This window comes from Poecilia latipinna, unplaced genomic scaffold, assembly GCF_001443285.1.
Source record: "Poecilia latipinna isolate Pla-1442-1.1 unplaced genomic scaffold, P_latipinna-1.0 Scaffold353, whole genome shotgun sequence".
Lineage (NCBI taxonomy): Eukaryota > Metazoa > Chordata > Actinopteri > Cyprinodontiformes > Poeciliidae > Poecilia > Poecilia latipinna.
In genome coordinates this window covers 267,331-282,619 of record NW_015112969.1, presented here as the reverse complement: position 1 = coordinate 282,619, position 15,289 = coordinate 267,331, and the positions used below count along the sequence as shown (strand labels likewise).

Here is a 15,289-nt window from a genome sequence, read left to right as displayed (position 1 = left end):
TATTGAAAGATGTAGAAATTGGAGGAAAATGTCCCAGTCAAAGCACGAGGCCCGAGCAGGAAATCGTGAGGAGGAAGAAGGGAATGCTCCAACCCACAGGTTAAACCACACATTTTTACATGTTATGTAAAAGCACGGTGTCTGGCATGCAAAACCAATGATGCCATGTATCAGTTTTTAGAAGGAAGTAACACAGCAAAGGCCATCCCCTGAACATTTCCCTACTCACAGGAAGGAATTCAAGGCTGAAAATAAAGCTCTTTTTTTTTTATGTGACTATTTATATGTGAGTGTAGTACAGAAGAGTCTCAGTGAAACAGAAACTAGTAAACAGCCAAAACACAGCGATAATTTCAAAGAAACTCAATGGGGCCTGCTTCTTGCTATACGTACATGTGAAATGCTATTTTGCTTATTCTCCCCGAGAACAGACTCAGAAACATGTCACCCGTAATTCTGCCAAGTCAACCACCTTTTTAAACCTGATTAATGTTACATTTTCTTTAGGTCCACCCACCAACTTGAAGGGCCTGCCCGTGCACAGAACTAATGGAGGAGTTTTAATTAAGGGCAGTCACATTAAGATGGAGTGAAAAATTGGTCTTCGAACTCGGTGGGCGTGGGTTCGTTCCACAGGTATGTGTGTGGGCCACCACACCCAGCACACACATCCGCACTCCCTTTTCATCATTCACCCGTTTATTGAAAGGATGCATTTCCTTGTAAGACCAACAGAATGTTGTAGGAACTGGATGAACTTGAAGTATCGTTTTAATTTCACAAAACTTAAAACAAAGCTCTTAACCTCAACCGATCACCCGCTGCATAGTTTGCTACTGTGAAATTACTTCCTAACTATTTAACAAATCAACTTAAAAAAAAAAAATAAATAAATCTTAATCAGCATTTAATTGTACAAACAAAAATATAAATCATACAAATTCCCTTAGACAGTCACAACTTATCAAGACTAACAGGTATAGTTAATGACCAATTAAATACACTATTACACACCAGGATCAAGTAAGTCTCAAAAAAAGCATATAGTTACAAAAAACAAAACAAAAAGAAACTCCAGATTAGTCTCCTATTGAGGGTGTGTCTCCATATGACAATACATTTCGCAGAGATAAATGAAGGGAAGCTCAATCTGGTGTGACAACTCTGTTTTTAGCAACATGAGCTTAAAAGATTTATTACCCGATCAATGACTCAGGTTTCATTTCAAATAGGCTGTGGTTTGTCACATGCAAGGATTCGTTTGTCAGCATGCAAAAAGAGTAATTTACGATTTTAGCAGCAAAGTTCTACATTTATCCAGCAGCAGTAAACTTTTTTTTCTTTCTTTTTTTTTAGTATAAATCCAGATTTGATTAACCCGAGAACCAAAGCTGGGTCCTCGCGGGGCCAAGACTAAAGAGGCTTTTCCACAACTTGTATGTCAAAAAAAAATGTCATACGTTGACGCAAGCACTATTTTGCGAACCTTTAAGTCATTCTTACATTTGCACTGGATGATTGTTTAGTGAGAAACAAATTATTTATATCTGAAAATGGAGATGAGACGTTGACACTCCGACATGTAAAGGATTTCCAACCCAGTTATGACAAAACTGGGGGAAAAAAATAAACTATCAAAAAAAAAAACTACACTGCCTCACTTTTCCTTTACTTTGACCAAAAAAGTTTAACATGTTCTGCTATCAGTATGGTTTTCACACTGGATGACCATCAGTAGTAGCACACTGCCTCCGTCCTTCATTTCCTGTGTAAATGGTTATAAGCTTCTCTGTAAATAGCTATCTAATACAAATGTGGTGATGGTTTAAAGTTTAATGAAATGTCCAAAGTGTCATATCCTGCTGGTAAAATATTACTTGCTTATGATTAGATTAGTATGTTTCCAGTGTCAAGCTAAACCAAGATTTTAAAGATGTTATGGTTGCAGCCACCTGCAACTGTATATGCGCTATAATTTAAGTATGTAATTTAATTTAATTCGGATTAATTTGCACCGATACCATGTTATACCTTCACAGTCTTGTGTCAATTCGAACCCATGTCAGGGATGTTTTGTACCCACAGAGATCATTTTCAAGACACTGGTTTACTCAAAGTCATCTGGACGTCACTCAGAGTTGCAAAACACAAGTTTGATCAGAGGACGGAATCTCTCACATTTCATAAGATTCGAGTAATCCATGCGGTGATCAGAACGACAATCAGTAATACTATCAAGAGAAATACATTCATCCAGCTGGTAAATATTTGGGTTTGTAATGGTTGTTTACAGGTGTAACTGGGAGCACGTGGGCATGAAATGGGAGCATTATGGCACAAATTATTGGGAAAGAATTGTCAAAGGTAAACTGACTCAGACCTCAGGGGTTGATTGTCACATTACACCATGACCATTTCAAAAACTTTGCAGACTGAAAGCTTTTCTAATAAGAGGAGTTGACTTCCACGGGATCTTTTTGCCAATCATGATCCAATTTGTTTCCTCCTTTGGAGATAATGAGTACCCACTCTGAGGACCAACGACTTAGAGTAGTTTTCGAAATTCTGCTACCATAAGGAAATATTCTAAATAAAACATCATGGCAGGGTTATTTTGGGTGAGTGTTCATCATTTTGCCCTTTCATATCTCTGTAGTTTAGGTCACTTGATACACAACTTTTTTATGCACTAAATAGTGCTGATCTCAGCAGGACATTTTGTACCGACTATGCATTACTACTGGGAGATCTGTGCACACTGACAAACATCGGTTTAAAATAATCTTCTATAATCTACTCATGCTCCGCTATAAGGAAATGTGGCTACTCTACACCAATAGGGTAATATTTACTAGCAGGAAGTCACTCAGTGTTATTTTGGGGTTTTTATGGGTCAGAATCTCCCTAATTATAAAGTCCGTAGTGAATAATACAAAATTAAATTAAATTACACATGAGTTTTGAGCATTTCTATAATTAGAAATATCATATAATATATAATTAGAATAAGCCTATAAAAAGTACTAAAATAAAGTGATATGCAAACCCACATGGGAATAAATAGGAAGGCATGGAACTACAATGCAAAGGTGGCACAAAGCGGTGAACGCAGAGCTATTCTGAGAAAAGGATTCAATATTAACCTTCAGTCATTTATCTAACAAGCTAGAAATCATAAAGTAAAATTGAATCAAAACTGAAACCTGCATTTATTCTGTCTGTGTGCAGTTCAGTAGCACATCTTGAGGATGTGTTTTCTAAGCGGGAGAGGTCGTTCAGCGGAGATCTGACCAAAAAAATTTAAATACTGACGGTTCAACCAAAAAAACATGAGGACAACAACAACCTTCTTGTGTTCTGTGTGTGAGAGTGTGGGAAGAAAGTGCAGGACTGCAGTTCCTGAAATGCGACCCTCTGTCACTCTCTCTCTTTCTCTCTCTCTGTTTTTCTTTTGCAGGACTTTCATTTTGCAACCAGACACACCAAACAAAACACTCTCGCCACATGAAAAACACAGCGTTTTAACCCAGGTGAAAGCATGGCAGGGCTGTGTGAGACATGCTGCAGAAACGAAAGGTTAAATGCATGTCGGGTGTGCGTGTGTTTTTCTCCCTCTCCGGTTCTCTCAGCATGGGGAGGGCAACACAGAAACAGACAGAGGCAGCAGAGTTGACAGTGTACGCGTGGCACTGTTGATTGGAGAGACCAAAACACACTGATCCCAGCCCAGACATACATACCAGCAGGGCTGCTATACTCATGTTTATGCACCGCTAGAGTTTACAATGGCATGGCACGTGAAGGCAAGACATATAGCTACATATTTACCTATTGTTCTGAGCTTTTCTGGAAATTGGTGTGGCTTTCGTTTTCTTTCGGGAAAAGTCACTGCTGTATGGTAAAACAGACGCATAACCATGCTCTGCCTCTGTGGACACACATAAAACAATAAATAATGAAATGTTAGTTTACTGTTAGCCAGTCAATACAGGGAAACGTGAAATTGCTATTATGTCTAAATCCTTCCAAGAAATAATCCATTAGTACAAACATTTTTTTTATATCAAGGTAGAGTGCACATTAACCCATATTTTTAATGCAACTGTTTTAAGCCCTGTTTTCATAGACTAAAACGACAAGACATAAACAAGTCGTATCTCTACAAAATTAGATTACATCATTCTTTCTGTAGCACATCATGTTTCTGGGTCCACTTTGTACCCATCGCCTTGTCTGTGTCCCATTGAGAAACAAGTGACATCATACCTGCACTGAAGGCAGGATAGTGTTAAAACCCAGAAGCATCGAGTCTAATTTATTGTCACAAAATAACTCCTTTAAATAAATGCCTGTCACTTCTGCTTTAAATACCTCTGTCTCGTCTCTCCAAATATTCTGCAGCCTCCAGCAAAATTAAAAGAGAATTCAGTTCCATCTTCTCCGGGTCTTGGTGTTCTTTAAAAAAATAGAAAAAAATATATATCTATCTACACAAGTGTACAATTCATAAAATAATGGAATGAAGATGAAAAATAAAAGCTGTTCTTCAGCGGAGCCCAAACGCTGCAACGTTCACTTCTGAGTCCTGACGACTCCAAACTACAGTAACAGCAGCACCTAAACTCAGGAAACCAACTGATTACACCGCTATCCAATCAGAAAACCTCCCTGAGGTGCGTCTACGCCAATGAAAGTCCTCTTTGCGATGTCATTGGCTTGACTGAGTGAAGTCATTGGCGATATACCCTAGCAACAGCCGCTAGTGCCCGCCTTTTTCGATGCTGATTGGCTTTCTACTCTGTGTGGAAGCGTCTGATTGGCTAATGAGAAAGAGGATGGGTGTTTTTCATATAGTTGAACTTGGATGTTGTTTTGGTTTCCCAAAGTGAGATAACTTCTCGAAGTACGGTTTCTGCGTTTTGGCCGTGGAATAAATGGCATTTGTTCAGTCAGCAAGGCTCAATTATACTTCAGTCATATATCGTTTGGCATGACAAGTACTCAGTCACACGGATGATATTTTGTGTTTATTTCCTGTACAAGTCATTCTGAAAGTCTTCAGCTGGGCCATAACACCAAGCTGAGCCAGCTGTGAAGATAAAGCACCATTGCAACACACAGTTCCCTTTAAATATGTTTATTCATGCCTCGTCTTTTAATAAATGCGATAGCTTGAATGCACTGTAAGAACTTTTTTATGCACAAATTATGGTATTTAGAAAAAGAATACTTTTTTTTATTACAACAGCAAATTGTATCCTGAAAAATTAAGATTCAACCTTCATTTAAGCATTTTTTAAAATTGGGTCATGGGGGGAGTAACATTATTGGTAACCACCTTGTCCTAGTCATATTTTTTTTACAACTCTTTTGCCAACAGAGCAGGACTGCCTTCTAAAACTTTTCACAGGGTGTTGATGTAGTCATATTTGTTTATAATTATACAACTGAAAACTCATGGATAGTCAGAAGCCACATTAATTTAATAGATCATGATGCCTGTTCATGTTCCCTTAGGGGGGAAAATGACATGACAGCCATTTCTCTTTGCTACTGAAGGCAAACAGTCTATAACTTTATTCAAATTTCGTCATAATTTGATGCTTTAGTCACATGTCCCTTTTAATTGTACACAAAACTGTAAAAAAAAAATCTTTCATAACAGTCAAAGTTTTACTACTATGCTAGCTACTTTTTTTTTCTTATCTTGCAGAGTCAGGTCTGCAGTCATGATTCATGACCATTGTGTCAATCGAGATCATGTGACAGAGATCAGCTCTTGAAATTGAATTTGATAGTGGAAAATTCTACCCCATCCATCACCAGCTAAGCATGAGAGAAAAGTGTCAGAGGTTTCGCAGAAATAGAAGAGTTATGAATTTCAAAAGGCTTTCAAATGTGAGTTTTTTATGCGCATGGCAGGCAGTTTCTCATGCTAGAAGCCAGATGTTTGTTGGACTGCATTCTGAAGAAAACACCAACACATCAGAATGAGGAAGTGACTCTCAGCATGAATTATGAAGACCCCAAGGACCACAAACACCGTTTATGCTGTATGCTCTTGGTGATATGCGACACATGAGATCCTCATGGGGCCCATGCTGCAAGATAGTATATCGAGTTATGTTGTAAGTTAGTGTGTGGCTTTGGAGTTCTGTTGATGTCAGCAAGTTTAACAAGAGTGATGTGCAAACTGAAGAACCACCTAAAATATGTGAAGCTGTTCACAGTTGTTAGCTGCCACACCAAGACAGATGATACTGTCTGTCTAGATGATAAGTATGCAACACTTTCATTTGCATAAATGATCTCATGAAGAGCTCTTTTTTTCCCTCTACTCTGCTGCCACAAAGACCAATGGATTTTTATTTATTTATTTTTAAAAGACCAACAGAAAGTAGACTTACAAATTAGAAGGAAATTATGCACAATAGGATGTTTTTACTGCTGAATGTCTGAAAAGTGTGTTAAGAGTTTGTATTTGGCCCTCTTTTACCCTTTTACCCCTCATTAAAATCAGGTGTAACCAATTGTTAATCTAATCCACCTGAGTTTAATTTAATCACAGCTGTTCTGTTAAGGCCTCAGAGGTTTGTAGAGAACATTAGTGAACAAGCTTTTCTTCAGAAGGGACAGGGGAGAGCTGTGTCGAAAATGGATCAACCTCTAAAATAGAACGTAAACAGCAATAGGACAATAGAAAACATGCCAAGGCTGCGAAAGACTTGCGATGCTGACAGAGTTTTGACTTCCTGCAGGACAAAAATCCAGAGCTACAATGAAAAGGTTTAGCTCAAAGTTCTGTTTTAAAATTATCTGGAGCTAAATTAATTTAGAAATCTATGGCAGAACTTAAAATAATGTTCACAGAAACTATTAATCCATTTTGCAAACTAGAATTGGTACACATTTCAGTTTCTAGACATGCAAAGCAGGTAGTGACAAACTACAAAAGATTACCTGTAATTTTAGTGAATGGGTAAAGCATTGAATCAGGAGGCCTCTGAATACAAATGCACACTTTTCAGGTCTTTAAGTGTAAAAATGTATAGTACTCCTTATTTTATAATGTCTTAATGATCTGTGCTAAAAGTAAGTACAATTCAAAATTTGTGCAGATAAAATGTAAAAATGTTCAAGAGTTATTGGTACGTTTGCATGATGTTGTATAACACAGTCAATTTCTGAGTAGGAGATAATGTTTTAATTTGTGGAGAATGTTTTTTATTTTTAGAGAATTTCTCAAATGCAGCCTCTCTGCAGTGATGTCCAGGATGCAGGTGTTTTGAGTTGCTTGGCCTTTACCAAAACTAAACTAGTATTTGGTTCACCAAGCTCAGGCCATGCAGAAACCACATTCAACTGATAATCAAGCTGTATTTAAGTTTCTGTCTCTCCGACTCCATTTGCATCATGTTGAATGTGGAGAGCCATTTCAGCCAAATTTAATTTTGGCTGAAATTGAGAAATCATAGTAAGAATGAAATCACACATGGTGTAAAACTCACTTGTTTCACAACAAATGAACTAATGCATTTTCTTCTGTTGAACCTCATGGTGTGTTTTTGCCTGTATATCACAACTGTCCTTAAGGGTAAAATATGAGAGAGTCATAATAGTTGAACCCCTCATATCATGTGCCCACATGCGCAAGGACACTCTTTACAACTACACTTGTAACACTTGTTTGACCTTGTAAGAACCCATTACCATCTCTGCATATCCATAGCGCATGTGTGTTAATCCTTACCTGGAGACGATCTTTTCTGCAAGCGAGCATTTGTCATCATGAGTGCATAGTCACTTCTGTTTTGGAAGTTCTGTTTTCCCTGAAAACTCACTGATGTGAATTTCAGAAGAAATGTGTGGCTTTCTGCTGCTGCGTTTACAGTAATTATTCAGTGACACAATACTTGAAAAGCGACAAAGATATTCACTACACACGGCTTTGAAAACATGAAATCGGCAAAAAAAAAAACCCGTGATAAATGGCAGTTGCATGATTATCCAAATTTTGGATCCATTTCCTGGATTTTACTTTCATGCTGGCATTTGCATTTTACTTTTTGCATTGTTTTCCCTGGACTGATCAAAAGATTGTAAGCCAATTTTATTGCAGGACTTTCATCTTCACAACTCAGTATAATTTACAAATAAATAAATCTCAAAAGTGTGGAGTGCAATTTTATACACCCCGCTTTTCTCCACTACCCCTATATAAAATCCATCTCAAACCAGTTGCCTTCACGTGAAGCTAAGTAGAGTGTGTACTTCAGTGTTGGTATAACTGAAGTTATTCTGTGAAAGCCTCAGAGTTTTTTAGTACTTTAGTCCTTTTCTGTACTTTTTAGAGCAAACAGCACCATGGAGACCAATGCATACAGCAGACAGGCCAGGGAAACAGCTGTGGAGAAGAATTAGGCAACAGTAAGCATTACTCAGAAAAGCAACCAAGTGACCAGTGGTAGCTTTGGAAACTCAGTTGGGAGAATCTGTCGGTAGGATGGGTACCTGTCAACTCTCCATGTCTGACTTCTTTGGAAGACTTGAGAGGTTGTCATGCTTATAAAAGAGAAACATATTAAAAATATCGAAAGTTCGACATGGGCTGAGTAAGACACCCAGCACACGTGTAGAAGAAAGTGCTCCGCTCAGAGGAATCTACAATTAAATTTGTTGACCTACATGCAAAACTCTTTATCTGGCAGAAAATGTCATCCTGAACACATCATCCTCACTGCGAAGCATGATGTGGCATCCCTGTGCATCTGATGCCACGGGGATGCAATTTTCAGCAGGGACGGAGAAACTGTTCAGAGTTGATGGGACTGGATTGAGCTCCTGTCAGCCCTGGCAATCATGAGGGGGCTGAGAGGGTTCACCTTCCAACAGGACAACAACTCCAAACACTGAGCTACAAACCAATGGAGTAAATCAAAGGATATTCATGCATCAGAACGGTCCAGTTAAAGTCCAAACCTAAATCCAGCTGGGAATCTACAGTAGTGTTTCACAAAAAAATTATAAAATATTTATATACTATAATATAATATAATATAATATAATATAATATAATATAAAATGAAAAAGGGTTTAAAAGGTGAGTGAATACTTTTGCAATGCGGAGTGTAATTACAGTCACAACTCGTTCAAGTGGTTCTTGCTTATCCATTCCAGCACTAGCTATTCTTTTGCATCGCTTTACAAAGGAAATAGCTTTTGTCCCTCCTGCTTCCATTCTTTCTATTTATAGACTTATCATCTGCATGCTCTGTGATCACAGTGGCTCAGGCCCTGTACTGCACAAATGCCCCAGGCCTGTGCAGTCAAATGACTACTCTCTCCTCGCTGCCTCTTCCTTTTCCTTTGTCCAACATCCATCTTGGCCAAACATCTTGACATACTGGCAGCACATTGCTTTTGACAAATGGTGTTCATGTCACAGATCAGCCATGGTCAAATCTGTTAGAATAAGACTATTACATCCATAAAAAAAAGAAAATAGGTCATAGCAAAAGAGAAGCTATTAAGCCTATTAAATCAAATGCAATCATATTTTTTAGAAACCGATAAACAAGCAGTTTATATTTTTAGATATATTTTATGTTTGATTTACATAAAAATTTTCTTATAGTAATATAAAGTGTGGTAAAAAAAAATAAATCAAAAAGTCAACAGTGAAAATAAAAACATTTGTTGTTTCCACTCAATTCAAAATCAAACTTCATCATAAAAATCAAATTTCATCAAACTTCATCAAACTCCAGTGAAGTTTGATTGCTGTAAACCTTCTACTGTCAATTGCTGTAGGAGCATAGAATTGAAAAGTTTATTTTAAATAAACTTTTACTTTAGATCAAAAAAGTACTGAAAGTTTCAGCTCCAATTACACGTCACTATGTCCACATATTTTGTTTTTACGTATTCGATTGAGAGAAAATGATCATTACCTAAGTAAAAGATATAAAATGAGGTCAAATGCACAACGTTACTGCATTGTACAATACATCTAAATGTAAAAGAATGCAAAATTGCAGGTTACTCTTCAAGGATTCAAAAGCTACAAAGCTCTTGCATGAGTAGAGACAAAACTAAAACTATTTTGCATTTGGAAAATGATCATTCTCTCCTGGGAATTAGTTGTGGCCCTCATGAAGACCTGATGTGACCCAATGAAAACAAAACAACAAGCAAACAACATCAGCAACATGTTTTCTTCACTTTCATTAACTGTACTTCTAAGGAGCTCATTTCAAAGTGTCAAGTTCTCTCAGGAAATGAAGCAAAGCCTTCCATTGTGTTGCTTCTCTGTCACTTTGGTTCATAAAGAGGTTTCAACAGTTAGAAGTTGGCAGCGGTGGAGCAAGGAGAGGAAAAATGCCAAAATGGTTGGTTATTCTTCATTTTTAATCGTTCAACATTTCTGTAAATGTCACCACTTAGCAGAGTGGTTTGTGATTGAATGCAAGTCTTGCCGGAAGTTGTCCAAGATAAAACAGACCAACTTGTCGAAAGTGTTTCATCCTGAGTTGTTTCTCCTTTTTAATCCTACAGTGCATTATAAGAGTATTCATACTCATTAAACTGTTTCACATTATATCATGTTACAATGTATTTATTATATTTTTTTTTGCTTGTTTGGTTTGAACCACCAAGATGCTTATAGTAACTTTGAAGGAGCTGCAGGGATCCACATATCAGGTAGAACAATCTCTCTACTGGAACTGCTACTGGCACTTATGCAGATCTGGCCACATGGAGTGTCACGAGACAAAAAAACTATTACTGAAGTAATAAGAAGTCCTGTTTGCAGCTTGCCACCACAATGTAGGGGTCACAGTAACCATGGGGACAATGGTGATTTGGTCAGCGGAGAAACTGGAAAAGTTTAGACTATTGTTCAAATTGTTATTTATATGAAAAGTACCTCTGCAAAACGTCCTGAAGATGCAACTGACATTATGAAACATGGTGGTGGCAGTATCATGGTTTGGGGTATCGATGAGAGGAAAATGTATGACCTATAAGGTGCTGCCAAAGATTTAATGCTGTGACTGAGGTTAACCTTCCAGCAGGACAATTACCCTAAGCATACAGCCAGAGTTATGGTCTAATATTTTAGATCAAGGCATGTTCATTTGTTAAAATTAACCAAAGTTCATCTCTGAATTTGTGGCACGACCTAAATATTATTCTATATTCTCCATCAATCTGTCTGAGCTTGAGTTATTTAGCAAAGAAGAACAGGCAAAGCTTGTAGAGACATAAATAGTTGCAGTTATGTTTGGATTAACGGAGCAAAAAACCCAAATGAAGGTTGATACATTATTGGAATTTATTGGTGGAGAATGACACTGGTTGTTGCTGCTTACGCTGATACTTGAACTGCAGAATCAAGAAGGTGTTTTTCTTGTCGACACTGATCGCTCACTGACAAGCTCAGTGTCAGAAAGCACCCAACACCACGTTCCAGATGCCTTTTGGGCCAAAGTTCCTTGCTGCAGTCTCTCCACTGTTTTTGTTCCACGTGTTATCAAGATTTATACAGTTACTTCCAGTGAAACTCCACACACGGGTCAAAAGTCCATAAACAGCTTTTATATTGTATTTTCTGTCTACAGACTCAAGATCAGGAAAACACTTTTCTTATTTGCAGTTTATATGTCACGACAGAACTAAGGTGAGGCAAGAAGATGAAACGTCTACAAATCGATTGCAATAACAAGATCAGAAATTAAAACTTTTACGCTCCAAGTGTGTGCGATCCAAAGGAAAGACGTGATGAGATAAGATGATAAATGCGAAAACTGAAAGCAAGATCTCATATGTGTTTGAGCTGATGAGTGGCAAACAGTTTTGACATCAATAAACATATCTGCATGGTTCTTCTTATATGGCCACAATTACAGTTCAGACAGTCCAGTCATCTGCTACTTTATTAAATACAACTGTTTGTTTTGTTGCCAACACAAGCAGCAAATCAGCACATCACAAGGTGAGAACTCAGTGCATTTGGACGTATAGAGGTGGTAAACAGAGCCATCTTAAAAGGAGATTTGGGTTATTTTTAACATGATTGTTTCTGCAGGTGGCAAGTCTAAGAGTTTCAGAACCAGTTGATCTATTGGCATTTTTACAAACTATCAGGTTTCCAGAGAATGGTCAAAAAAATGTGCAACAGTTGTGTGGAGAAAATGTTTTTGTTGATTTCAGAATGCAGAGGAGAATGCGCTGAATGCTTAAAAAAAATGATTAAAAAGCAATAGTACTTCAAAGTATGTGGAATAACATACCACACCTACATGATACCTGTACTTTCAAATAGAGAGGTGAAACCCCATCAGGCGTCACTCTTGTCAGCTAGGAACAGGAAACTGAAGCTACAGTTCAGACAGGCTCACCAAAGAGACTGGAAAAAATGTCACCTGGTTGTATGAGTTCAGACTGAGCTGAGACATTCAGATGGTTGGAACAGAATTTGGTGTCAACACCAAGAAAGCATGGATCCATCCTACCTTAAGTCAGTGGTTAAGACGGGTCATGGTTTAATAGTCTAGGTGATATTCTCTTGTCAACCCCTCTTCAGTAGCAACTAAATCATCGTTTAAACTCCTCAGCCTACCTAAGTATTGATCATATCACTTTATGAACACATTGTTCTTATTTTCTAATGGCAACATCTCCCAGAATAATGCAAAACTCAAATAATCTCAAGCTGGTTTCTGTACTGCAGTGGTCTCCCCATTCGTCAGATCTCAATACAATATGTCACTTTTGAGACGTGCAGGCAGCAATTCTGCACCAAGTGTACGATGCCATCGTATCAGCGTGAACCAAAATCTCTACGAAATGTTTCTGAAGCCTTATTGAATCTACGCCACAAAGAATTAAGACAATTCTGAAGGGACTAACAAGTTGTACCTATAAAAGTAATGGATGAGTCGAATCTAAAATTAGCTTAATGGAATATGCCACATTGCCACATCAAGAAGTCTCAGTTGCTTATATCATGTGACATGTTCCATGATCCCTCCCATGGAAGAGTCCTGTGAATCAGAATTAGTGACGTACCAGAGAAGTACCAAAGATCTGGCTTTTAACTGTAAGACTAAGCGCGTCCACATGAGTCTAAGATCCAGCTGTATCATTACTCAAGCAGACATTAACTAAATGCTACACTTGTTTAGCTTTTTCGTTGATTCTTTTCCCAAATTGAAAATATTGTTAAGGATAAATTCTCGAATACTTCAGGAACAGGAAATAATGAGCAGGAAATTGAAGAACTGAGTAGCGAACACAGGAAACTACTCACTATTTAAGGGAGCTTAACTATGGAGGGCGTGTTGTGAAATGGTGAGTCTGACCAGGGGAATGTTAAAGAGCTGTGGAAGAGGAGTGAGAGGGGAACTGAGGGAAAGAAAGAAAATAAAGGGCAAAAGACTGACAATAGAACAAACCAAAATGAACATATGGAAGAACAAAAGAAATGTGGAAAAGGAAAGAAGTGATGAGATAAACACAAGGTGAATAATTGTACATGGTGAAGAGCCTAACAACAATAATGAACACCAGAAAGGAATTAACATGGAAAAATCTTTACTGACGATAAAAAGCCAGAAATATCAGGAAAAAAAAGCACAAAATTAACAAGAACATAAACACCAGTGGCAATCACATTACAACAATAAACTCATGACAGTGATTTTCCTCTATTCCCTGTCGTGTTACGTTACAAACACGACAAGTTACAAACACACTGTAACTTGTGTGTGTAGATATGAATACTCTACACACACACAGAGAATCTAGCAAAAATATTTACAGTCTTTCTATTTATTGCAGTTACATTAAAATAATAAGTGGAGTTTATTGTAAACTCCGTTTACAACAAATGATCACGGTTCATTTCTATCCTTCACAACCTCAGCTTTGCAAAAGTTTTCACGTGTGTGAATTCTTTTGCAAGAAATGGATGTAAGAGATGTGAGAAAACTGTGAACAATGGAGAAACAGGACATGGTCCACTCTCCTTAAAATTACCCACACATTTATTTACTCCTGTATTGATGTCTCTCCCTAAAGCTTATCATTTAATTCAGGTAGAGTGTGAAATATCCAACTGCTTTTTGAGGAGAATACACATTTCTTAGCAAAACTTTATTTTTCTCTTTTGCACGTTTTTTTTTTTCACTATGTTTTTGCAATTTGCCTCTATTTTAAATGACACAATATCATTATATTTTAAAATAGCATTTCATTTCTGATGTAATGGTTTTCCTCCTTTCCTTTTCTTTTCTTGTCTTACTAAGAATAACTAACAGTCAAATTAAATATTTTTAAACAATTAAAAACAAACATAAATGTGTTCAATTTTTTCCAGTACAGAATGTGTTTATTTTACATTTGTGACTGAAATTGCCAGTGCAGCTTCTCCTACTTTGTTTTCCACTGCACCCCTGAAATGTCTCTGCTTGAAGATTGGACCATAATGTTCCAATCATTCAAACTCCATTTACAGTAAATGAACGTAGCCCATTTCAGTGACTCACAGAGCTAATTATAAAACTTGTCCAAAAAAATTTGGTAACACTTTATTTGAAGGGGTGTCTATAAGACTGACATGATAGTGTCATAAGCATGAAGGAGTCCTTATGAATGCTTACAACTGTTGTCATGAAGTGTCATTCGGTAAATAATGACACTTTTAATGCAAAGTTGCACTAACAGTTGCATAGAAAGTCCTTTAATAGCGTCAACTTTGCATTATTCTGTCAATAATGGACCTTTTACTGCAAAGTTCTATGAAAATTTGCATACAAAGTCAATTAAAAGTGTCAACTTTGCATTAAAAGTGTCATTATTTACCGAATGACACTTCATGACAACAGTCATAAACATTCATGAAGACTCCTTCATGTTCATAACAGGTGTAACGTCATGTTGATAACGCTGTCATGTCAATCTTATGCACACCTCTTCAAATAAAGTGTTACCAAAAACACTTGTTTCAGGCAGTTTGGGATGATACATTTATATGTTTCAAGATGCAAATTTCATATACTCTGAGACTACATTTTGGGAAAATTTTACGAGTCATGTCCTTTTGCGTTCTGTTGAATTGGATTTGTGATCTTTGCTGGCAGTGGTGTTAGAGGACATAATCAATCTCACTCTTTCTTATATCTCATCTGCACTGACCCACACATGTCCCCCTCATATGTCCATATATACATTATCCTGGAGCTTCACATTGAGCTCATGGCTGCTTGAGCTATTCAAGTGTCCTTCA

General features: G+C 37.4%; 1 protein-coding gene across 1 annotated transcript in view; it reads right to left on the bottom strand.

The window, feature by feature from the left end:
• The window catches only part of mxd4 (MAX dimerization protein 4), a 31,569-nt gene extending 26,925 nt beyond the window's left edge, over positions 1-4,644 (bottom strand). Inside the window, exons 1-2 of the mRNA XM_015036002.1 lie at positions 4,372-4,644; positions 3,829-3,928 (exon numbers count right to left, since the gene is read on the bottom strand). Of these exons, the coding sequence (XP_014891488.1) occupies positions 3,829-3,928; positions 4,372-4,435 (164 nt within the window). The 5' untranslated portion in view covers positions 4,436-4,644. The remainder of the gene's footprint in view (positions 1-3,828; positions 3,929-4,371) is intronic.
• Between the last annotated feature and the right edge of the window lie 10,645 nt (positions 4,645-15,289).